Below are 25,856 nucleotides of genomic sequence, written 5' to 3' on the forward strand. Positions count from 1 at the left end.
TTTTCTCCCCCTCCTCATTATACACATGAAATTAGCCATAGGTTAATTCTCTAGTTCATCAGAGAATACCACCCCAAGAACAATTTTAAACTGTACAAATGTCGCATATATTAAATCAGGGGCGAGGAACCTCCAGCCCAGTCCTAATTAGGCCCATCAGGGATCCTAATTCAGCTCACAAAGTAGTTTTCCCAAGCCACAACTACTTGTCTCACGCTTGGTGTCACATAGGACCCCGGTTGTGCAGGAATCTCTGAACAGTTCTGGAACAGAACTCCTCTCTCATTCCTACGCACAGCTTTGTGAAGTGTGGCAATGGTGAGGATTGCCTTTTGTCATAGTGATGGGCAGTGCTTTTTTTTAAAAAAAAAATTGTTTAGGGTTACTCTCATTTTCCTACTCACATTGAAATACTGCCCTGCAATGAGGCCTAACTTAAGATTCACAAAATGTTTAGGGATATGGGTACCCCTGCGTACCCCCAGGAAAAAGCACTGGTGATAGGTGAGATACCTTCATCCCCATTCCTGTTTGGCTCAGTCTTTCTGAGCTTCCTTGAAACTTTGGACAAAGCTCAATGTTGTTGTTTGCTTTGGTGTGTGTGTGCATTCTTTTCAAGTTATTGTCCTCTGGGAGTCATAGCTTGTAAGTTATGGCACACGATGACACTTTTCAGTGTGTGTGCACACAGACGCCAAGCCTGACCATTGGGCTGGGAACCTTTGGCCTTCCAGATGTTGATAGACTACAAATCCCTGCCTGTAGGTCATGCTTACTGGAGCTGGTTACAGATAGGTAGCCGTGTTGGTCTGCCATAATCAAAATAAAAAAATCCTTCCAGTAGCACCTTTAAGACCAACTAAGTTAGTTCTTGGTATGAGCTTTCGTGTGCAAGCACACTTCTTCAGATACACAGATGTGTATCTGAAGAAGTGTGCTTGCACACGAAAGCTCATACCAAGAACTAACTTAGTTGGTCTTAAAGGTGCTACTGGAAGGATTTTTTTATTTTGATTACTGGAGCTGATTATTACTATTATTATTAACTACCTGCCTTTCACTGTTAAGGCAGGTTAGGGCATTAAAACACAATGTATTAAAAGCACACACACACACACACCGGAACTGTAATTTTCCCGAGCTGCAATTCCCAGCACCCCGAGCAAACTACAGTTCCCAGGACGTGGGGTGGGTGGGCGCCTGCGTTGGACGTGCTTTAAAAGCATGAGCCATAGACAGCCCATTCTCTTTCCGGGCACAGCGTTACTCGCTGCCAATCCAGCAGATGCCGCCCTCGGCCCGCGAAAGAAACGCAGCTCAGGCGCTTGGCTTCTCGGTAGCAGCGAGGCTCCACCTCTTCCCTTTCCCCGCCTGCAGGAAGGAAGAGCCGGGCGCGGCGCGGTCTTCGGTTCTTGCTGCGCGCCCTGCGCTCGAAGTATGTTTGCCCCGATCCCAGCCGGTTACTTTTGCTTCCCGGGTGGGCGGGGAGGGGGGGGCTTTGGGCTTTGCCGGTGCCGCTCCTGAAGCCTCTCTAGCGGAGAAATAGACCAGGAGTTCCCAAGGGCAGGTGCCTTGCTGCCCACGCGGCTCTTGCCGAGGGGAGGGATCGGATCCTGCTCTTTCCCGCATCCTGTTCCCATCGCCCCGTGGGAATTCGCTTCCCCGAGTTAATGGGAGGGCACGCAATGCCTTAGAGCAGGCTTCCTCAACCTCGGCCCTCCAGATGTTTTGAGACTACAATTCCCATCATCCCTGACCACTGGTGCTGCTAGCTAGGGATCGTGGGAGTTGTAGGCCAAAAACATCTGGAGGGCCGAGGTTGAGGAAGCTTGCCTTAGAGACCCAGCCAGACCATTTGGGCGTCTAGTCTCTAACTGACCTCACCAGCCTTTCCCAACCAAGATGTTCTGAGCCATGGCTAAAGGTACCCAGTTGAGGAAAGGTGGTCTATTCTGGGCTGCTGCCCTCAAAATACTTGCAAAATATATCAAGGAATCTCTTCAAGCCTTCTTGTCTTCTGCTGTTCAAGGTGAAGGGGATTAAGATTGGGCAGCTGCTTTATAAACAGAAGTGCTGTATTATTATTTTTTAAAAAAAATTAAACAGCCCAAGACTTGCTTGGCTAGGAGAAAGCTACCCCTGGTGGACGTCTGCCTCCTAGGCAGCTGTTAATTTATTGCTGGAAGTTACATATAAAATGTGTGAGAAGAGAACTGTTGCAAGCCACCCTGGTGGAAGAGTGGGTTAAAAATGCAGTTAAGTAGATGAAATGAAAAATAAAGTCAGAGGTGCTGTGGGGCATGGAGTCTGGCAAGTCTACTGTAAGTGACAGTTAAAGTCGCCCTGCATGCATGTGACAAATCTTCAAAACAGAGATGCTTGCTTTATTGTGCTACTTATGTTTATGTAAACATCTCATGTATTGAGCAGAACTATTTATGGTTGGTTCCCAGGGCAGGGGTTGCTTGTTTATTTGTTTAGAACTCCAGAATGCAGGAAATGGTGTGTGGTATATTTCTTGCGGGTGGCATAATACATCTTTTCCATTCATACGCACATTTTATGTCTTGGCCTTGGCATAATAACTCTGCTGTAGTGGTTAGAGCGTTGGAGTAGGACCTGGGAGACCAGGGTTCAAATCCTCACTCAGCCATGAAGCTCACTTGGGTGATCCTGGGCCAGTCACAGTCGCTTTGCCTGACCTACCTCACAGGGTGTTGTGAAGATAAAATGGGAAGGGGGGGATCATGCCTTGAGCTCCTCTGAGGGAAAGCACCATATATGTGCAATAATTAAATATAAATCACTAACTTAGGTGGTGAGAAAATAGAGTGAAGCTGACATGGGGCAACTGCTATTTTTTTAAAGTGAGAGATTTTGGCTAGGAACAATTGTACAGTGGTACCTCAGGTACCACTGTACAATGGGACACAGGTGGTGCTGTGGGTTAAACCACAGAGCCTGGGACTTGCCGATCAAAAGGTCAGCAGTTCGAATCCCCGTGACGGGGTGAGCTCCCATTGCTCGGTCCCAGCTCCTGCCAACCTAGCAGTTCGAAAGCACGTCAAAGTGCAGGTAGATAAATAAGTACCGCTCTGGCGGGAAAGTTCGCTCTGGTTCACCTGAAGCGGCTTAGTCATGCTGGCCACATGACCCGGAAGCTGTATGCCGGCTCCCTCGGCCAATAAAGCGAGATGAGCGCCACAACCCCAGAGTCAGTCATGTCTGGACCTAATGGTCAGGGGTCCCTTTACCTTTACCTTTACCTCGGGTTATGAACACTATGGGTTATGAACTCCTCTAACCTGGAAGTAGCTGCTCCTGGTTGCAAACTTTGCCCCAGGATGCGAACGGAAATCACATGCTGGAGGCCCCATTAGCGAAAGCACGCCTCAGGATAAGAACAGTTTCAGCTTACGAATGGACCTCCAGAATGAATTAAGTTCATAACCAGAGGTACCACTGTATCCTCTTTCTGGTCTTTATTGCTGATAAGCCCACATATCAAAGAAATATGGCATCTAGGTAACATTTTAATTTCCAGTTAAGAAAGCATTGCATTCTGTCTGTCCTACCCTTCCCCTTTTATGTCTTTCAAAAATGAAAGACAAGCAAATGACCATAAATATGGTAATATCCTAGAAGACAATGCAACCAACCTAACTACATTTACTAATCAGATATCTGCCAGACTTTTGAGGTGTTCGTCGCTACAGTTCATCCTTTAGGCTATACTCCAGTACCCAATTTCCTGTGAATAAATCCTGTTGAACACACCAGGGCTTACTTCTGAGTAGACATACATAGGATTGTGCTTGTGTGAGTCAGATTTCCAGTGCCAGTGTTTCAGTAGCCTGAACTACTTGCCACTCCTCAAAGCTAACAAGCAGAATGAGTTACCCAAATACATATCGGCTCACTTGCCCCTCCCCCCCAAAAAAGTGTGTGACATATTGCATGGTTCAACTTTTCTTTATGCAAAATTTGGGTCACTTTGGTCCTGGTTTTCCTTTTAAATACATGTTATGTGCAGCCATGTCATGCTGAGATGAACAGACTTAACTTTTCTGACACAAGAAATGAAATCTGCACAGGATTTAAAGCTGTACAGGGTTTAAATTGGCACAGCTGTTGGATGTAGCAGTTTCAGAGCCAGCCACTCATGCACGCTTGGGGATTTGCATGCATGCGATAATTGATTACATTTACCATCAGAATTAACTTGTGCAGAAATGCAGGGTAAGGCTGAATGTTGAGGCAGAACAGAGTTTCTTAGAGCCTCCATTGCTTTAGATTTAAATCCCAAGCATTAACATACAGCAACCACTTAGAAGATGAATCAGATTTTTCTAGCAATGCTAGCAATTATAGAAATCATAATGGTGAATGAAAGTCCACCACTCTGTGTGGTTTTTCTGTTTTTATGAGGGACAAAAAGTTGACATTTGGGTGAGGAATCCACCTCTCTAGTCTGAGGGAGAATGTCAGAGACTTCTGATGTCTGCATAATCTAGAGTAGAGCTTTTAAATTGCCTCAGCGACTTTGTTTACTAGTAAAATGCTACTTTCTGCAGTTTATGCTGAAAGAGTTCTTCCAATTTGTTACGAATTTGTTTTCTTAAACCAAATCCCTTGTTCTCATCATGGTGGCTGAAACAGATTAGCAATCTGAACCCTTTCTGCCATTAATCTATTCTCTCTTTCTCCATCCCCGTTAAGCACAGCCAAGACTTCGTAACCCACAATTCCACTTCTCAGGAATGTGGTGGTTTTCCCATAAAGCTACAGAACACGTTCCCTTGCCAGGGTCATGAATTCCTGAGAGGCCCCATGTTGGTGTTTATGGTTTTGCAACAGTGGCAATCAGCTGGGATGGAGGAAATGTTGCTTAGAGGAAGGATTAAGTGTGTAAAACAATGAGAACTTTTGCCACTGGGTTAATTGCATTTGTATTATAGTGTTCTGGCACAGCAGATTCCCTTAATATTTTGCGAGGTATCCAGGCTTCAGCCACCAAGAGTGGACGAAAACTGCCCTTATCAGCTTCTTGCCTTTATGGCCCTGTATTGCCTTTTTGTCTGACGGAACTTGAGGAGGATACTCTAGGACAGGGATTCCCAAACGGAAGTCCATAGACCACCAGTTGCCCGCAAGCTTCATGCAGGTGGCCCACAGCATCTGTGTAGAAATGCAATTAAAAATCATACAGTATCTAGCATAGTGCATTACAATACCTATCACAGGTTTTAAAAAAAATAAAACGAGCCTCAGCAAAAACAGTGGGGGGCAGGTGGGAAGTTTGGTATCCACTACTGTAGGAAACATCTTCTGTGATGTATGTGTGGGTGCATAGCCCTGCAGTCATCATCTAAGGTCCTTTGTGTGCCTCCACGAGTGGTCCAGAGGGCGGCAATACGAAAACAGGCCTTTTCTTCAGTGGCTCCCCATTTGTGGAATACTCTCCCCTGAGAGGCTCACCTGGTGCCTTAGTTACATACCTTTAGGTGCCAGGCAGAAACATTTTGTGAGTAGCCCAGTATACCTAAAGGAGCATCTCCACCCCCATTGTTCTGCCCAGACACTGAGGTCCAGCACCGAAGGCCTTATGGCGGTTTCCTCCCTTTGAGAAGCAAAGTTACAGGGAACCAGGCCTTCTCGGTAGTGGCTCCCACTTTGTGGAATGTCCTCTCATCAGATGTCAAGGAAATAAACAACAATCTGACTTTTAGAAGATCTCTGAAGGCAGCCCTATATTGGGAAGCTTTTAATGTTTGATGTTTTATTGTGTTTTTAATATTTTGTTGGGAGCCGCCCAGGGTGGCTGGGGAAACCCAACAAGATGGACAGGGTATAAAGAATAAATTATTATCATTATTATTCCTCTTCTCCCAGGCCTTTGACTAATTAGACAATCTATGGCCCTTTAAACTGTGAGGGTTTTAGTTTTTGTTTGTTATTATGCTATGTACCGTATTTTTCGTTCTATAGGGCGCACCGGCCCATAGGACGCACCTCGTTTTTTTGGGGGGGGGAATGAATAAAAAAAATTATTTTCCCCCCCCCGCCGCGGCTGCCGCCCCAAGCCTTGTGCACACCTGCAAGAAGCACGGGGCACCCTCCGGAGGGCTCCGCATGCTTCGGGCTGCAGGCTACCGCCCCAAGCCTCGCGCGCTCAGCGGGACCTCCCACCGGGCGCGCGAGGCTTGCAGACACTCGGCCAAAGCACGGGGAGCCCTCCGGAGGGCTCCCCGTGCTTTGGGCGACAGGCTGCCGCCCCAAGCCTCGCGCGCTCGGCGGGACCTCCTGCCGGGCGCGCAAGGCTTGCAGACACTCGCCGGGGCTGCAGGCTGCTGCCTGCAAACCTTGTGAGCCCGCGGGAACTCCCACCGGGCTTGCAAGGCTTGCGGATAGCTTCCTGAAGCCTGGAGAGCGAGAGGGGTCGGTGCGCACCGATGCCTCTCGCTCTCCAGGCTTCAGCGAAAGCCTGCATTCGCCCCATAGGACGCACACACATTTCCCCTTCATTTTTGGAGGGGGAAAAGTGCGTCCTATGGAGCGAAAAATATGGTATTTTTTGTGGTTTTTTATATTGCAGTTTTATATACTGTGATCTTCAGGTGAAGGGCAGTAAAGAAATTTAATACATAATAATAAGAATCCACATGGGACCAGATATATTTTCATTTACATTAGGGATGGAAAATCTGGATTTTCCATCAGCTCCCACCCTGGATTTATAAAATGAACTCAGACAAGCAGCACCCCCAGTTCATATAGTTTTGGTGCCACCTTGTGACGGAAATCAAGAGGTCCTGCACACAGTGGCTTCAACAACCAACAGCTGTTCACAAATTGAACTTTTGAGTCCACAGTTATGTTGGCTCCCGTCAAGCTGCCAGTTTGTCGAAATGCAAAATGAAAAGGGGAAAACATTTGCCCTTGTCTGAAACAGCTCTGCATATAACTGGGGCAGTTCAGAGGTGATTCTTTTTGATTTAGGCAGTCAGTCTATTAATAAAGATATTTCGCCAGCTAAGCTTTACACAGAGTAGAACCCATTGAAATTAATGGACCTAATTTAGTGTTCATCAACTTCAGTTGGTCTACTCTGAGTCAAACTTAGTTGAATGCCACCCTAAGAATAGTCAGGAAACAGGAAAGGCAAATACAAAAGACTCTGTATCCTACATGTGGGAAAGGGACCTTGTTATACTTATAACAGCGACCTTGCCAGAGACCAGATGTGTCATATTAAAGAAATTCAGTGAGCATGTATAAACTATGAGAGACATGGACAAACTTTAAAAGAGCTGGAGCATGGGATACAGAACGGTTTGGGACATACAAAATGGAACTGGAGCTTAATGTGCTACAGATCTGCAGGCTCCAAGGGCAGCAGAGTCTCTGCAGTCTTCTGTTAATAATCACCCCCAGCTTGCATTCCTGTAGGTTTTTTCTGCTTCCCTTGAAAACTAGGGAGAATGACTGTAAATTCCATCTCCTTAGCATCTTTGGGCCTGAGAAATTTCAGATCTTTTCCCATGCGAGTAGTAGTCTGTCGGCAAGGGTGTATGAACTTCCAACACCTTTTGCGGCAAAGGGTGAGTGAGTAATGATCATTCTCTCCCTTTCTTTCTCTCTCGCTCGCTCTTTCTCAGCTGTACAATTGTGCTAGCTGTGCCTTTGTGCTGCCTTGTAGTGGTGTCCTAATTTGCATTTCAGATGAATGGACGCAATCCTGTTATCACTCATCTCCTTTCATTCAGATCCACTGGGCTTTAGCGATGGAAAAAATCTTGCTGCAAAAGATAATTGGAGTTCCTGCTTGCACCCCATGTGGCCAGTATTGCACACCCCTCATTATTTGTATATATGGGCACCCACTCAGAGTTAGGCCCTGGTCAGTTGGGCGATTTGAGTTGCCACAACTACGCCGTAGTGCACTTGAGAGTATGTGCAGAACAGAAGGCCTGAACGGGGAGGGCATCAAATCTTGTCCTCGTTCAGGGCTCCATATTACCAAAGTCCACCCCTTAACCTTGAACCTTCTTGCGTTTTAAAGATCAAAACAAGCACCTTGAGTTGAATCTGAAAACCTAACTGGCTACAGGCTTAATTTTGTACTCGTCTCTATGTAAACATTTGATTTCTTCACCTTTTTATTTTCCTCTTGTCTTTTAGTTTGTATCAGTCGCTGGTGCACATTCCCATAGATCATGGTAAGATCCTTTCTATTTATTGATGGTCTTTGGCATGTATCAGTTTGGTATTCAAATTGTGTGCTGTGGTACCTAAATCCACATTAATATATTGTTGTTGTTCGTTCAGCGCTTTTTACGAAACCTCTCGAAGCACCTTACGAAAGGTTAAAACACAGGAGAACCTCTGTATTTAGAATCCATTGTTACTAAAATTGATATTTACATATGTATAGGCTACCTTGTCAAAGGCCCTCTGAAGTGTGAGAAAGGAGAAGAAGCCAGAATAGCCTGGATGGGATCCTTCTACCACACAGCTCTCAGTAACTCTGGCCAAGTTGGCTGATCTCTTGCCCAATACCACCATAGGGCTACTTACAAATCATATTGCCTTGTGCAGAGGAGGTGATGGGGAGACACACACAACAGAGCAGCCTGTCAAGATAACCTGATTGAGGAGGCAGGCATGAAATGAGCAGGCAGGAGCATCTATCTCAGCTGCTAATTAGCTGATGACAAGCATAGAAGGCAGCTACTTCAACCACAAGTTGTTGCTTTTTAACCCCAGTGGCATATTATTTTGTGTTGCAGTCCTACTACGCTTGATTGCCTGGTCGTAAGCACTTTTGAACTCATTGGGACTGTATATATATATATATATATATATATATATATATATATATATATATATGAGAGAATAATTTTGTAGAGTATTGTTGTTATTTTTGTGGGTGATCACAGTCACATTTTTAATTGAGAGACAATTTGTGTGTGTGTGTTTAATGGGGAAAAGGGATGACCAGTGAGTCATTCCGTAACAAACAAGCATTTTAAAGCTTTGTCTCATAATAAAGACATGTGCTCAGATTGCTTAGAATGGTTAAGCATAAAGAGGGCATCATGGCAGATTTGGAGGAAAGAGAAATGGGGCGTGAGGCAGGTGGGCCTTTGGGACCCAACAAACATTTGTTGGATTCTGTCTCTGTGTTTATCCCTACAGCATTTGAGTGGTGCTGCAAAACACAAATGCCTCTGGGCAGCTGGCAGCGAATAGTTGCAATACATGGATAACAGTTGGTTATAAAGTCCATGGTGCTGATTCTATGTGAAGAAGTGCATGTGCTGCTGAGAACAGTTGAGTCATGTAGGTGGCGTACCTGTATGTAGAGGAATCAGAAATATAGGAGGAGGAAAGACTCTGAGGATGGATAAAGCCCCCTCCTATATTATCAAGGAGAAGTTGAGCTCAGGTAGACCTGAGGAAGCCCAAACCTTGGAAGCCCTAACTGAGGAATCTTCCTCTCCCTTCACTCCATTGAGGCCATTTCACAGGTTTGCCCCCAGTGTAGAATTGACAAGAAGCTTCAGACAACCCCTATTAGGAATTAGGAATTGTGTTTGCAAACACTTGTTTGTTTGCAGCTCTGTTCCACGCATTCATGTGTCCCCCTAAATGACACTTGGCTGCTTCTTGCAGGGTAAATAAGGAAGCAGCTGAGACTAGGAGTGGGAGCAAAATGCTATTTTTGGCATAAGAAATGCACAGACCTAAAACCATGAGTGTTATGTTGCATACATCTTAAGACATGAGATTCTCGAAATAAGAGGTCTGTGAAAGGTAGCACTGCAAGCATAATACACGGTATTACCTTGGATCCCGAACACCTTGCAAGTTGAACGTTTTGGCTCTCAAATGCCGCAAACCCAGAAGTGAGTGTTCCGGTTTGCGAACGTTCTTTGGAACCCGAACGTCCTCTGTGGCTTCCGATTGGCTGCAGGAGCTTCCTTGGTTTTGGAAGTCGAACGGACTTCCAGAATGGATTCCGTTGGACTTCCGAGGTACCGCTGTATACAGCTCAGGAAGGCCATATGTTGTGATGAAGAAGATGGTGGTGATGATGATTTGGGTTGTGCCCAATTGAGTTCCTCCACTGATGGAAGGCTCTTTGATCCAGTGGAAGCTTCTATGAGCCAAAAGAAGAGAGGAAGGCGATTTCTGCATAGTGCCCCTTTCTCTGTGCCACCTGCCATACTGTTCTCCAATCTTCTGGAGCGGATTTTGAGAGGGAACTGCAGAGGAAAGAGGTGGAAAGTGAAAATCACTTTCCAGTAACAGAAACCTCATCTGGGTTACAGAGCCAGTGAAGAGACCCAATTGGAAACAGCCTGATGATGGTGGTGATGTGTAATACAATTGTTTCAACTGATGCAATGTATAATACAATTGATTCAACTGGGCTTTATAGTTCTCTCTCTCTCTCTCTCTCTCTCTCTCTCTCTCTCTCTCCTCCCCCTTTTAAATGTTTTTAAACACCTAGGCTTCTTCTTAACATTCCCTACAGCATTCTGAGGTTTCCCAGGGTCACTTCTACCCCTTCTCCTCCTCCCCTTCCTCCTCCTCCCCTCATTCCCCCTAAAAGAAGTATTTGGCTAAGCATCAGAATCACAATTCTGACTACTTGAAACGATCCTTTGTGTTCCTCTCCTAAATTAACAACAGCTAGGCAAATCAGCCAGCTGTATTCCACTTTCTTTGCTGCAGTCGCCACCAAGATCCGCTTGAGAAACAGTTTGGTTAAAAAGAACAGCTGATAATATTTTGCGCTTCAGCATTGCCTTGCAGCGGAGCAGGAGTGTGTGTGTGTGTGTGTGTGTGTGTAAACAGCCACTCAAAACTGTTAGAACTATTGGTGATGTATACTTAAAAATTCAGTGAGTAAAGCTAGCAAACCTTATTAAAATATAGTGCAGTTGCTTTCAAAATGGATACTGTCTTGACTTGGCTATGTGACTAATTCAGAGCTACATAGGTAAAGGTAGCACGTTAGGGAAAAGGTTAAGCTAGTGGACATTTGATGTGGGTCACTTTCAAATGCACAGCGATCCATGTACTTTTTGAGATGATAAAATTCTGAGATGCAGTTCTACCAGATGCTCTGAATGGTACAATCACCACCTGGCATTTTATTTTCATCCAGAATGTGGTATACCAAACCTGGAACCGAATTGATTCAGTTAGATCCAGACTTGGTAATACTTAAGAGTAGACCCACTGAAATAAATAGGGCTTCTACAGCTAAGGCTGCAGTCATAACAAGGAAGTAAGCCCCATTAAATTAAACAAGAGTTGGCATGGTTAGGACTGCACTGTAAGTCCTGATGTTCCCAATATTATTTTCTGAAATTTTAAATATATACAAAATTGTGAATGCGTGAACTTTTTAATTTTAAAAGCTGCATATAAAAATAATTTGGAGCTATTTGCCCTTGTTCTTAAAAGCTGGTTTCCAAAGGCCATTGGGAGCAGTCCAGTGCCATTAAAATAATGGGAATGTTGCCATTGACTTCAGTGGGATGCATATCAAGCCCATTGTTACGGCTCCGCCCCTCCCCCACCAAAGCCTTTCAGAGATGGGCTGGGAGGGGAGGGGGAGACTTCTACTTGTATTCAAGTATGTCTGACACAAAAAAGTGCGTCCTATTAGTCCATGGGAACCAGAAAGTGAAACTAGCCGTAAACAAAAGGAGACTGACCTCTTAAGACTCATTGTCAAAACTGAATGGCAAGAGTAAATACAATTAGGCTTTTGGAATTCATTTATTCTTAATAGTTTAGGGCGGAATACTCGCGCGGCAGAAGTCACTCCTGTCAAATTCTGAAGCGTTCAGGATTTTGCCTCCAAAATGTATATTCATAAAGCACGGAGACTCGGGGCTGCTTCATGACCTCAAGTTAATCTTGACAGCTTTTTCATGTTGAAATAAGAGTGCAGTGTTTCTCACCATAGTAGTGAATTGGGGTTTTTTGGGGGGTGCCTAGTAGGGAGGGGGTGTCAGTGTCTTGGTTCATGTTGCCTTCACTTGATGGAGGAGCAGGACACCCCACACACAGATGACATGGCATGTCGTCTTCCATGCCAACGCTAATAGTTTGGAGGACTTGTTCACATGATTTCTCTCCTTTGAAAAAGAGGGAGAGAGAAACGGTATTCATGGGGGTCTCTTCAGTTAGAGACCCCCAGGTCATCTGCATAGTGGAGGGAAGAGACACTAGATAACGTATAAACTGGGATTGCCTTGCTAAATCTCTTGTCAGCTTAAATGCTTGAGGGATCTCTACACGCCATTTAGCTCTCGCCCCACCACTGTTTAGCTATTTGAGCATCCTTTTCGGCTTAAGCAAATGGGTTGAGTTTGTGCAACCAGGTTCACAAGTGTGTGTTGACTGAGAGAGATTAATGCTTTATTGAACTGTGGCACGTTGTATCTTGCTGATTAGAGATGGGGTTTTCCACAGGCAAAGGAGGTTGCACATCTGATTGATTCTTCTCTGTTAACAAATGCTGGATTTAATCGTAGGTTGCCTTGAACAGAAGAAGGTGGCCAAGGAGCAAAAGGATACCCTAGTTACATGAGCGATTCTCTTCTGGCTTGGGTGAATCAAGGGAAATGCTCTCCCTTACTTTAAGGATAGAGTTATAGTAGACACAGAGCAAGCACAACCTGTGGCCTTATCTCTTATCCACTTGGAGCTACTAAGCTACCCGATTTCAGGCTCCTGGGGACTTCTGTCAACTTAGGTGATCTTAGGATTGGTGCAAAGCTGCCAGTGCCTTATAAATCAAAATATTTTACCAACCACCTTAATGTGATAACCACCTAAGAGCCATGTGCTTGCAACTAAGCTAATAGTAGGGCAGAAAGTTGCATCGCTTTCCGAATTAGTGGCAGGAATGGGCTGCATGAATTAATTGGGAGATGGAGGACATGCTGTAGAAATAATTGATTTTTTTATCTTTGCCCATGTTCTTAGGGGGATTCAGTGCCTCAAGAGAAAGGACCATGGTATTCCCAAAATGTCTATGCGAGATACTGGAAGCATTACAACCAAGCCATGGAGTGGATGAGCAGGCACCGATATGCTTACAGGAAAGCCATGGAGTCCTTGTACAATCTGCCATTTCCTCCTTCTGAAAGTCTTCCCAGTGGACGCTACTCTGATTGGGATGAAGGGGAGACCCTGAGGACCGGGTCCTATTCTGCTTTCACACAAGGGAGCCAACCCAGGCTCCCTCCCAGGTCTCAACATGCCCCTCGTAATGCCGCAGGCAGAGGGGTCACGGAGAGCGATTCCGAAACAGACACCGACTCCGAAGACGAAGTGGATATCGAGTGTGACTTGAGCAACATGGAGATCACAGAAGAGCTCCGCCAGTATTTTGAGCAAACAGAGAAGCACCGGGAAGAGCTGCGTAAGTGCCTTCGACCGTGTTCCCCATGTTATTAATACAGCTACTCCCTTCTCTCTTTCTTTGATCTATAACATACATACATACATACATTTAGTGATCGGTTTTTGGCTGCCTTTTAGGACCAAGCCCTCACAAGCCAGCTTACACACATACAAAATATTAAAAGGCAATATTTGATGAAAAATGCAAATCTCAATAAAATACCATGAAAAACAGCACTGGAAAGTAAATAACAACAAGATAACAATAAAGTGCTAGTAGCAGCTCAGCTCAGAATAATAACTTTTAAAGCAAATTTTGCAATTCAGTAGCAGGTCAAACATGTCCAAGGGGCATACTTTCAAAATCCCACCTCGTCTGAGCAGCTTGGGGTGACAGAATTTGAATCCAGATCTCTCTAGTCCAAGGGTTCTAGCTCACTTAGCTTTTACTCAGAGTACACCCACTGAAATGAATGGGCCTAATTTTAATTGGTCTACTCTTAAGTACAAGTAATATTGGATTCAAGCCCCAGATCGTGGTTATATCCACACCATACATTCAAAGTGCTCTCGAAGCACTTTTAACAGTTATTGGGTTGCGTTCAATGTAGCACTAAGGTGAATAATCTGCCCCCCTCTCCTCCCCATGTGCACACCCCTAAATCTGCTCTGTGTTTTCCCACAACCGCCGGGAGCAGTTAGTTGAATGCTGCCCATAGCATCCCCCAAAGAACCCTGGGAGTGGTCATTTGCTGAAAGTGCTGTGAGTTTTTCGGAGAACCTTCACAGAGTTGCAATTCCCTTCTTTAAATGTGTCGCGAGGATGTTGACCTATATCTGCAACACAAAGCTGCACCTTTGTTTAGGTTTACATGCAGGGCAGGGCATGTTAAAGGAGAGAGGCAGAGAGAGGCAGAACTGGCCTAGTGGGCTTTTGTGGGAGGAAAAACCCTGCCATTAAGAAATCCCACCCCTTCTTGAAGTCTTTGATCTAATGGCACTGGAATTCAGAATCTGAATTTGTGCACCTCTATCAGTCTACCACTAAAAGGAGCCCCATGTTAGTTCATTTCTTTTTTTCTTTTATGCCACCCCACCATCTACCTTACGTCTTTTTGCTGCCTGCAGAACTGCTTCTTCAGTTTGTTTACCATGGCAGAAATATTCCTAGAAAACCCCCCTTCTTGAGGGTCTTCTGAGAGCCAGTGTGATGTAGTGGTTAAGCGTGGTAGACTCATAATCTGGGGAACCGGGTTCACGTCTCCGCTCCTCCACATGCAGCTGCTGGGTGACCTTGGACTAGTCACACTTCTCTGAAGTCTCTCAGCCCCACTCACCTCACAGGGTGTTTGTTGTGGGGGAGGAAGGGAAAGGAGAATGTTAGCTGCTTTGAGACTCCTTCGGGTAGTGATAAAGCGGGATATCAAATCCAGACTCTTCTTCTTCTTGGCTGAGCCTGAAAGCCATAAGGTGCTGTCAGTGTACTTGTTAATACAGTGGTACCTGAGGTTACGAACAGTCCTGCTTAAGAACACTTCGGGTTATGAACTCCACAGACCCGGAAGTAGGTGTTCCGGGTTGCGAATTTTGCCCTGGGACACGAACGCAATCCGCTTCTGGGGCCGCGGGAGGCCTATATAGGGAATGCACGCCTCTGGTTAAGAATGGACTTCCGGAATGAATTAAGTTCATAACCTGAGGTACCACTGTATAGACATATGAATCTGGCACTTTTAAGGTTAAGTTTAGCAGATAGTTGGAGCAGCCCAATGGAAATTCCTGGCTGTGTTGTTGGAAGTCTGGAGGAAGCCCTGACGTAACCTATAATATGGATCAGCCATTTGCTTTTCTTTTTTTCTTCCTTTGGCTTGATTCCAGGACATCTTTAACCTCTGAGTACTGCAGGAAGTTGGCTTTCTCTCTTTCCAACCCAACTATATTCCACTTTCATAATCAGAACTGTGCTGTATTTGGGGAGAGGAAGCCTTTAGACAAATCAGTAGCATCTTCTCTGTGTAATAGTTTGTTAAAATGCCTTGGGGTTAAAAGGGCTTTCGAGAGTTTTTTATTTTATTTGACTGGCGTAGTTTTACCATGTGAAGAAAATCATTATTCCCTTGTGCGTTTTATACTGAGGCATTCACAAAATGCAGCGCCTGTTTTCTAGGCTAACAAGAGTCCCTTGCTCAGCAGCCCTTTCACCCACTAGAATGTCTATTAAGAATAACAGCAGAGATGGAGGAGGAAGAGTGTCTTTCCAACTCCATTATAGCCTAGAAGTGGTGCCCCCGCTCAGCCCCTTGAGACCTGGGTGTGTGGAAGAGATACACCAACACTGCCTTTAATTACATAGAGCTATTGATTTTGCAGAGTGCAGTTTTTTAAGCAGAACAAAATTTCAGGGCGGAATTTGATTAGGCCAAATGCGATAACCGCATTATCGTGCTTCGTCTTTCATTCTCTGCAGAAAACCCCTCGTAATATATATATTGATATTGACGGAACTGTAGACTGTTTAAAAAGATGAAAGAAAAATGCCAGGCATCATCACTGTAATCTACAGTTCTCCCATGCTCATTGGCTGGAGGAGGTGGCGGGGGGGGGGGGGAGATAGTCTGAAGCAGGGAACCTCCTGTGCTTGTAGAGGAATCCTTGCACATTTTATAAGCCTGGAAAAGGTTCTAAAAAGGCAGGAAGCCTCTATGATCACAGGAGCCAAACTCATAGAGAGTGATGAGAATGGCAACTGGGGGTGGAGCTTAATGCACCTGGCCGTGGAACCCTTCCCCACTTCTTTACTTAACAATAAGAATGACTAAAGAGGGTATTTCTCTTTCCGTTTGTCCTGTTCTTTCAAGCCCTCAGCCTATTTTTCTCGGTCTCAATCCACAGTCTCTAGCCTCTTCACTCTGCATTCATTGATTTTTTATTTTTTTATTAATTTTTATTAATTTTTAAACATATTAATTGTCATACATACCAAAGAACTTCACATCTTATACAGTCTTTTTGGACTTCCATCAGCACCTCTGATGATCCCCCATTTTTATCATTTCTTCTGCATTTCTTAAATTTATATTGCCTTTAATTATCTTAACTAACATCCTCCTCTTTATCCAATTATGCAATAATTCAAATTATTCACCTCACAAAACTTCCAAACCTACAAATGTAATCTGGTCATCACAATTACTTTTCAAATAGACCGTAATTTTACACCATTCTTCTGTGAATCTCTGGTCCCGCCGGTTTCAAATTCTTCCTATTAGTTTATCTAATTCTGCATAGTCCATCACTTTAATCCTCCAATCATTCATTGATTTTTAGTAGGACACTGGCACTGGCCTGGTTCAGCCAACCATGGTTTCCTCTTAAAAGAATGCACTTCTGCTTCTCAACTAAGCACAGTTCCCCGTAGCACTAGAACTCAGAAAGTTTACTTCTAAGTGCAGTTAGGTGATGGTTATCAAACCATGGTTTGAAATCATAGTTTGTTAGCTAACTTCAGCTCCTACGTTTAGACACAGTGGAGAACTGTGATTAGTTTGAAAGTTGAAGTTGAAGCCTGTGGCAGGGGGGAGCTATCTGTAATCCCAATGAGGGCAAATGCTGGGATGAATGCTGGTTCTTTTGCATCCCTAAAATCTACCCCACCCTCTTTGTGCAACTTACCACTGCTCATTGCCCACTTTCCTAGTATGCAAAGTGAGGGCACTCCAGAAATTTTAAGGTGCTTTGACAGGTACTGAGGCCTGTGGAGCTTGTCATCTTCACCCTGCAGCAAGACCTCCAGACCAAATCCAGAGTTGTGGACCTCGTTTGGGGTTTTCAGGAGACAGTGGGGGGAAACTATCTTCCAGATTAATTCCCAATCAGATTTAATTCTGATTGGGAGTGTGGTGGGTTTGCCCATTACTAGTGATGCGTTGTGACTTAATACATGGTTTGCTGTCTGTACCCATGGAATGTTCTGGAAAATCCCAAGCGGTTGAGAGGTGTGGTCAAGACTGAATATAATCCTTTTTTAAAAAAACTACTTCATATTCTTTGGAGTCAAGGGTAAGGAAAAAAGAACAATAATTGGCCTTAAAATATTTTTCATTCCTTCCTTCCTGCTTTCCGCCCTCACTCCAGGAACCTCTTCAGATTCTGACAGCCTGTGGGCTTCTATACACTGCAGCCTCAGTTCTGTGCGCTGCCTCGACTCCCAACTTTGACAGTGAAGCATTTTTTAAACTGGCAACTCCTGAAACCCTGTGCCTGATTTAGCACTCCAATAAGGATGTGTTGTGTCTCTCCCCCTCCCTCCACCAAACCCACTCTTTTTTCTCTCTCCCTCTCTCTTCAAACAGCTTTTCTTTTCTTTCTTTGAATTCTTCTCAGGTGCTCTCCAACCCTTTGCAATTCACATCATGTGCTAGGCTCTGAGATGGCCCCCAAACTAGCTGCGCTAACTGTGCTTAGCTGAGCTTTTACAGTATGCCAAGTTATTTACATCATTGCGCTGTAGAGAGTCATATACCGCAGGCAAAGTGTGGAAACAACTGTTAGAAAGCTACAAAATGATTCCTTCCCAGCAGACCTCATCCATTTGCTTCTTCTTGTTGTTTTTCCAGTAAGGAAATAAGGCTGCAGTTTTGCACACACTTACCTGGGAGTAATCCCAGTAGAATTCAGTAGGATTTTGAAGTAGACGATGTACATAGCATTGCAGTATAAGACTACATCCGGTGATTCTCCCTCCCACCACCGTATTCAAAATTATTTAATAGCTTACATTATTGCTTTAAATTGGCAACTCTTTCTCATTGTTCCTTGCAGAACTAGTAATTCTAACCTGCAGGAGACTTTTTGTGGTTGTGTTTAAATGACTTCCCAGAGGCTGTTTATGAAGAGCATGAAGTCATTTTTCCGGGTTATTGCACCTGTCAGATGCATCCAGCATTCTGTTGTGAAGCTATTCAGAAATGCTGGTTATAAAGAACACGAGACAGCAAAATAGCCCTCTTAGATTTGCCGAGAAGTTCTTAAAACTGAAAGGAATATAAAACACTGGCAAAAGCTTGCAGAGTTCTCTAATGATGGGTGGCCTCACTTTCAACACATCCATGCTCAACCTAAGAATTTTCTTTGCCTTTGATTTTTCTGCATATTAAATTAAGCAAGATTAAAATCAAAAACATAATAGAAGGCTGCTTATTTGCTGAACAGAAGACCTGAGGCTCCCCTGCTCCATTGCAGTAAGGTAAAGGTAAAGGGACCCCTGACCATTAGGTCCAGTCGTGGCCGACTCTGGGGTTGTGGCGCTCATCTCGCTTTATTGGCTGAGGGAGCCGGCGTACAGCTTCCGGGTCATGTGGCCAGCATGACTAAGCTGCTTCTGGCGAACCAGAGCAGCGCACGGAAACGCTGTTTACCTTCCCACTGGAGCGGTACCTATTTATCTACTTGACGTGCTTTCAAACTGCTAGGTTGGCAGGAGTTGGGACCGAGCAAGGGGAGCTCACCCCATTGCGGGGATTTGAACCGCCGACCTTCTGATTGGCAAGTCCTAGGCTCTGTGGTTTAACCCTTTTTAGTACAGCAGCACCTCGCAGTGCGAGTGGGGCTAACAATTAGGTATCACTTGCTGCTGCTGCTGCTGCTGCTACATAAGGACTTCTTTCATTGTGTTCCTTTCTGGAGCAACTGTAGGTTGCAGGACAACTGAGCCCTGCAGTATATCCAATCTGATCCTTGTCTTGCCTTGTGTCCAGGCTGAACCTGGCTTTGTCTTGCACCCGAGTTGGGCTTTGCCTTGCCTCACCATATCACACAGTGGGATACCCAGAAAGTTTTTGCAAATCATGTTGCCTTTCTTTAGTGCATAGCGCTATGGCATTTGTTCTTGATCTTCTCAGTATTTTTTCTGCCCGTAACTTCTGCCAATGTGGGTATCTGCTTTAAAAAAAGAAGTAAATAAAATTTGCACATGACTTTTTGCTACCAAAGCCATTGAACAACCACGGGGGGGGGGGGCGTTAATGGCAAGAGATAGTTTGGCAGGAAATTCACCATTCTTTCTTTATTTTAGGTAAGGAAATAGCATGGCCCCAAACACTGTATTGGGCTCAGGCTACCAAATTAATGTAAGAGACAGCGAACAAATTCCACTGGCTGTGCTTTGCAGAGCTGAGATACATGGAAGCGTCATTTCTGAAACAAGCAAAAATTTAAACAGATTGGCAAATGGCTGCGGCAGATGCTATATTTAGGGACTATGGGGAGCTTCATGTTGATGGCTCCTTGCAGAGAGCAGTAGACAATTCTCCTCAGGATTCTGGACTTTCCCACCATCAGTGTCTTTTCTAAGCTTGGCCTTTTTATGGATTTGCTCTGCTAGTGTCTGCAGCTGCCTTAAGGGCCTCCTGTAATTTTTCTTCCCTTCCATCTTCCTTCAGGGGAGCCTGTAAGAACAGCTGTTGGCAAGGAGAGCAAGTGATATTACTGCCAGGAGCACCTCTCAGGAAAAGTAATTCCCTCCCTCTGAGATTTCTTGTCAGAGCCCCACTCTTGGCCCATAACCTTGAAATCCTGTTTCTGTTTCCTGTGCTTTCTCTTTTCCCAGGAAAGTCCAGCTTTCTCCCAGCCGCTGATTTTACTGTGGTTTGGTTTTTATGAGAGGAAGATCAAACTGCACTCTGTTTGGTCCAAACATTTAAGATCCTAGATTAGATTATATCAATTGCCTTTTTCTCATTTGTTGCTTCGCATCATGAGACATTTTATGCTTCCTTTTCTTTTATAGTCATGTATTGCCTTTTATTAAAAATGGAGCTAAAAAGCTTGGAAATGATAGATTCCTTGAAAAAGGAGAAGAAATAAAGAGGCAGATAACAGGCCTCATCAGATACTATTATTATTATTATTATTATTATTATTCACCACCATCCCCTTCCCGAGACCTGATGGGCTAACAGTTTTACAAGATGTGGAAGAATACCTCCTTATGTTTTTATCCCATTCAGAAGAGACATTTATTTTGAAAAATATTGTGTCTGAGAGTGAGTAAGTGAGAGAGATTCTACATTTTACTGTTAAATATTTTAATCATAGAATTGTAGAGTTGGAAGGGACCCTGAGGGCCATCTAGTCCAACCCCCTGCAATGCAGCCATCCCATAACAGGGATCAAACCTGCAACCTTGGCGTAATCAGCACCACGCTCTAACAAACTGAGCTATCCATGCCCTGATGTTAGCATATATATTTAATGTTAATCTTTAATATCTCCCCCCGTGAGGGGGTGAGCTCCTGTTGCTCAGTCCCTGCTCCTGTCAACCTAGCAGTTCGAAAGCACGTCAAAGTGCAAGTAGTGCAAGTAGATAAATACTTCCCGGCGGGAAGGTAAACGGCGTTTCTGTGCGCTGCTCTGGTTCGCCAGAAGCGGCTTAGTCATGCTGGCCACATGACCCGGAAGCTGTACACCGGCTCCCTTGGCCAATAAAGCGAGATGAGAGCCGCAACCACGACTGGACTGGTCAGATGTCCCTTTACCTTTTTATGTTAGATTTCCCTAATGTTGTATATCTAATGCCCCCACTATTAGGTGATGCTGTCACAATGCCACCCAGGGGATCCGATCGTGTAGCAAAATGTGCCACAGTCTAAATTCTGAAGCCTGCTATATATATAATCCAGAAATTAAACATTTGGATGTTACAGTGACATTTCAGATTCCAGGAGAGACAAGTGGGAGGCAACAGCAGTCTTCAAAAGCCAGATCCTGGATTCCAGTCAAGTTTAAATTAGAATCTGTTCTAAGAAGAACCAGATTAACATGCCAGTTTACTTTAACCAAAAAGTTAAGTTTATTCACAGAGCAAATGGAACGTAGAATTTCACTCCAAAAATAAACAGAGAAAATGTGAATTCTGACTTGTAATGCTTGTGTTAACTGATTAGAGAGGCAGTTAATTTAACTCTACACCAAAATATCCTCAGCACCAGGCAGCAGGTTTGAGTTAGAAATAAAAAGTCCCCCCTTTGTCCCCAGGGCAGAAGATGTAACATGGAATCTAGGAAGCAGGGCTTTTCTGGTTTGTACCCTTAGCATAAACTTTGCTGTGTATTTATAGGAACTTGTCTGCAGAACTGATGCATGAATGCATGAATGAATAAAATCTTTATTGCTAAAAACTATAAGCCGTCACAATTGGTCACAATGCGTAGAATACAAATAATTAATTTAAAACTGAACAGCAGCAACAGCAAAGCAAACATACAAAAATGCAAAGATCACACCTGGCATGCCCTGCTGTCAGACCAAGATTAACCAGTGGATTCAACATTTTGCATGCACACACAGGAAGAGAAGGTTAGGGATCTGGGCGAAACAGAGGCTGGATACAGACTTTTAGTTACCTGCCGTTTTGTACAAGATAACCTGTTGAATCCCTATCTTTCTGCAACAGATGCTGCCCAGTGGCTAATTCCCATGCCATTCTTAAATGTGTTTAAAATTTGAATCATGCCCTCACGGAAACTTCTCCCATGATCTGCCCACCCCATGTGATTAAACCGCATCAGATCTTGCCAGCTATTAGCTAAATCAGTTTTGAAGGTAGAATTCATCTGAAATATGTGACAATTTGCCACTTTAAAGTAAAGATAAAGGCACCTCTGACCATTAGGTCCAGTCGTGAATGACTCTGGGGTTGCAGCACTCATCGCGCTCTATAGGCGGAGGGAGCCAGCATTTGTCCACAGACAACTTCTGGGTCATGTGGCCAGCATGACTAAGCCGCTTCTGGCGAACCAGAGCAGCACACGGAAACGCCGTTTACCTTCCCGCTATTTACCTATTTATCTACTTGCACTTTGACGTGCTTTCAAACTGCTTGGTGGGCAGGAGCTGGGACCGAGCAACGGGAGCTCACCCTGTTGCGGGGATTCAAACCGCCGACCTTCCAGTCGGCAAGACCTAGGCTCTGTGGTTTAGACCACAGCGCCACCCGCTATTATTATTATTATAGTAATAAGCCCCATATTTGCTAGCTTTTTAATCTCACCCTTCTTTTAAGGAAATGAAACAACACACATTGTTTGTGCCCCTCTATCTCATTTTCACAATAGTCAACTAAAGCAAGCTGAACCCAAGGTCACCCGATGTAGGTTATAGCTGTGTGGGGAACTGGACTTTGGGCCATATATAGTCCAACATCTGTCCATGCATATATTCAGTTACAAATGTCACTATGATTGCTGCTTTCCTCTCCAGTGAAAATGGCTCTTTCCTTGCAGAAGAGACAGCAAGGTGCATTTGAGACAGGAAGCTGCCTGATCTTCCCCAAATCAGATTTATTTTGCGAGTGTGTGTTTACTTCTCCAAATAGAGCTGTTACATTCGTTCCTCACTACCATAACTTTGCCCTTCAACTTTTGCCCTCAGTCCCTTGCCAAGTTTAATGTACTTTCTGAATGTAGCTAATTGTTTTAGAATGCTGCAGCGCGTCGCCAAATACAATTAGAAACCAATCTTAAACTTCGGATTTGAACGGAGTTTTTGTATTGGATTAAATAGCGCCGGTAATGGATATTATGATGTTTATCTAATTCTGTCAAACGTTGTAGTTTGAGGTTTATTAGGAAATGTGTTCCAGATGATTCAGAGCTGCCTTGCCACAGGCATCTGAGGACTTTTGCTCCATATTGAGATTGATGGGGAAGCAGGAGGGGAAGAATACACACACACACACACACACACACACACACACACTGAAAGAGAAGAAAACACCTGTTCCTTCTGTAGTCCAGTCAGTTTGTAGCTGAGCCAAAAGTTTAAGGGCTAGTTTACAAATTGCTGTTTCTACATAAGGACAGCTCCTAGCCATAGCATCGAGAGTGGCTTGTCACTTTGTTCTACACACTACATCTGGATGTGGGAAATGGCTGCCATTTCAGACCGTGTTTTAGGAAAAGGTGTGCCATTCCCACCACCATGGCTGTGTGTTTCTACATTCTCCGGACTCAAGGTGTTCCAGTTAGCAGGGGAGCAAAGGAGACAGGATAAGGTGTCCTTCAGCCATGACTGCTGGTGCCAAACTGAGCAGCCTCTGCTCCCCTTACCTAGCATGTTACGAGATCTTTGAACTGGAGCATATGACAACTATGCCGTCTTCTGAAAGGGTACATCTTAAGGATGGGAGGCGTCACTCTGCCAGGCAAATAATTGCACTTTCAATACTGGGCTTCTGCTCTGACATGCCATCATCACCTCTGCTACTGGAGGCAATTTCTGGAGGCTACAGAGCAGCTGAAATGGACCAGTCCATGGTCTTGGGGGAGAGGGGGGAGGACATTAGAGCAAAGACCTTTCGCAGTCCATCATTTTGTTTCCTCAACATTCTGTTTTTAGGCTGGAGTCATTTCAATGTCTGTACCCTACTAAGAGATTAGTGTGAAGAGAAACTCTTTTCTGAAGCACTCAGTTCTGTTGGAGAGTCTTCTGTATTGTCCTGAGCTTGCTAAAGGGTGTGGTGCTGGTAATTCAATGAGTGTCTTGGGTTTCTGTGATGTCATGGAAGGTCACAAGCGTTTTAACTATTCCAGGGCAGCCAACATGGTGCCCTCAAGGTATTGCCAGACTACAACCCCCAACATCCCTGACCATTGCCCATACTGACTGAAGCTGATGGCAGTTGGAGAAACATCTGGGGGGCATGTTGTTGGCTCCCCCCTATACTAAGTGAACGAGCTGTGTGTGAGCTTTGCTCCATTTTGTGCAAAGGGCAAAACGCCTCCCCCAAGTCATCCCTTTATATGTAAACGGGGCAGACAGTTGTCATGTCTAGTATGTCTCTCTATCATGGCTTTTGTCTGAAAAAAAATAATGAAATGTGTTCATTGTCTTTGAGAGGCCTTTCTGAAGTAAAAGAAGACATGCTTGTAGTGGTTACATTTTTTTCAGTGACAGGCTCCAGTGGGCATTGTAGGCTAATATTTCTTTTATTCACTCCAGATCCTGTTTTGGTTTTTTGTGTGACACCTCATTCATTCTTGTCAACCTGTCTGTTATTTAAAGACTGACTTTATGTCTGAGCACACCTGGATGAAGGGGAGGGAGACTGAATTGATACTTGTCGCTTGGGGAGACTTTATGATGAAATGTGGCTGGGGACCAGTAAATCAGTCAGACATGTGAAAGCACATTAGCAATACTTGGACAAAGCATCAGCGAAACTGTCCACTTAGTGATAAAAATGTCACTTAGAATAATTTGCTCTTCATGCTGCAGCTGGATAGCTCCACAGCTGGAAGGCTCATGTTGCCATTGTAAAATGCTGTGACATAATTATATTGTATAGGTTGAAACAGTTGTGCTACTTGGTGGGAACTCTCGTCCTTTGTTTTTCCCAGGGAGATTTCAGACACTCTGACCAATTCCCTTATTTGTTTGTTTTTATAGAAAGATCCTTCAAGTATAACATTTCAGCTGATGTTCTTGCAGTCTATCAAACTTCAAAGGGGCAGCCTTTCAATCTCCATAGTTATAAAGTGTGATTCTTGGATAGTATAATGATCACAGAAATAATACATTTCAGTAAAATATTACTCAAATGTCATTGGTCCAATGATAGTGTTACTTGAATATGTATGGGAGGACACAGTTGGCTCTTGAAACCGAACATCTGTTACGTGGCCAACTGTTATTGGACCATCCCAGTTGGTAGAGCATGAGACTCTTAATCCCAGGGTTGTGGGTTTGAGCCCCATGTTGTTGTTGTTGAAATACATAATCAAAATAAAAACAAGAACAACTCAATAATCCCCCCCTCATTTTGGGCAGAAGATTCCTGTATTGCACAGGGTTGGACTAGATGACCCTCGGGATCCCTTCCAACTCTGCAATTCTATGATTCCAGGCTTCGCTGTGGGTCTTTCCAGATGATTCAGGAGCTTGAGGATTGCAGAGGAAGCAGGAAATGGCCAGGCCAAGTCAAGTCCAATTGGAGAGCAGGCAAGGCCAGGACCTTGGACAGCTCCAAAGCAGCCCTGGTTTGTTCCACCTCTGGCTGGTTAAAACACCCTGGCCTTATTTTGCAATTTGTGAGGCTGGGAAAAGGGGCGGGAGGCTAATCCTCTGAGTCGTAGGACAGTAGTGGCCAGGAGGGGCCCAGATAAGATGGTTCTCTATCGGGCCTCCTTGATGGACCTCTGCCCATTAATTACAATGGGACTACGCTGAGTATAACTGACACTGGAGACCACCCCAATACTGTATATCGGGGTGGTGAATCTCATAGCCTGCAGGCCCTTGTTACCTTAGAAAAGCACCATTTCTCTCTCTCGTGCAACACCAGCATTGGAAGGGATTAGATTAAAGGACTGACTAACGTCGGTCCTTTAATTTCAGTGCGTCTCCTCCAAATATTACTCAGTTGACTA

General features: G+C 44.4%; 1 protein-coding gene across 2 annotated transcripts in view; it reads left to right on the forward strand.

Annotated features, from left to right (window-relative positions):
* The first annotated feature begins 1,348 nt into the window (after positions 1-1,348).
* GEMIN8 (gem nuclear organelle associated protein 8) overlaps positions 1,349-25,856 on the forward strand; it is a 39,552-nt gene continuing 15,044 nt past the window's right edge. Inside the window, exons 1-3 of one of the 2 annotated variants that reach the window (XM_081001454.1) lie at positions 1,349-1,435; positions 8,182-8,219; positions 13,012-13,450. In XM_081001454.1, coding sequence (XP_080857580.1) covers positions 8,217-8,219; positions 13,012-13,450 — 442 coding nt within the window. In that variant the 5' untranslated portion in view covers positions 1,349-1,435; positions 8,182-8,216. The remainder of the gene's footprint in view (positions 1,436-8,181; positions 8,220-13,011; positions 13,451-25,856) is intronic. The other variant, XM_081001455.1, reaches the window with a different exon arrangement.

Source organism: Podarcis pityusensis, assembly GCF_964106645.2.
Source record: "Podarcis pityusensis genome assembly, chromosome: 4".
Lineage (NCBI taxonomy): Eukaryota > Metazoa > Chordata > Lepidosauria > Squamata > Lacertidae > Podarcis > Podarcis pityusensis.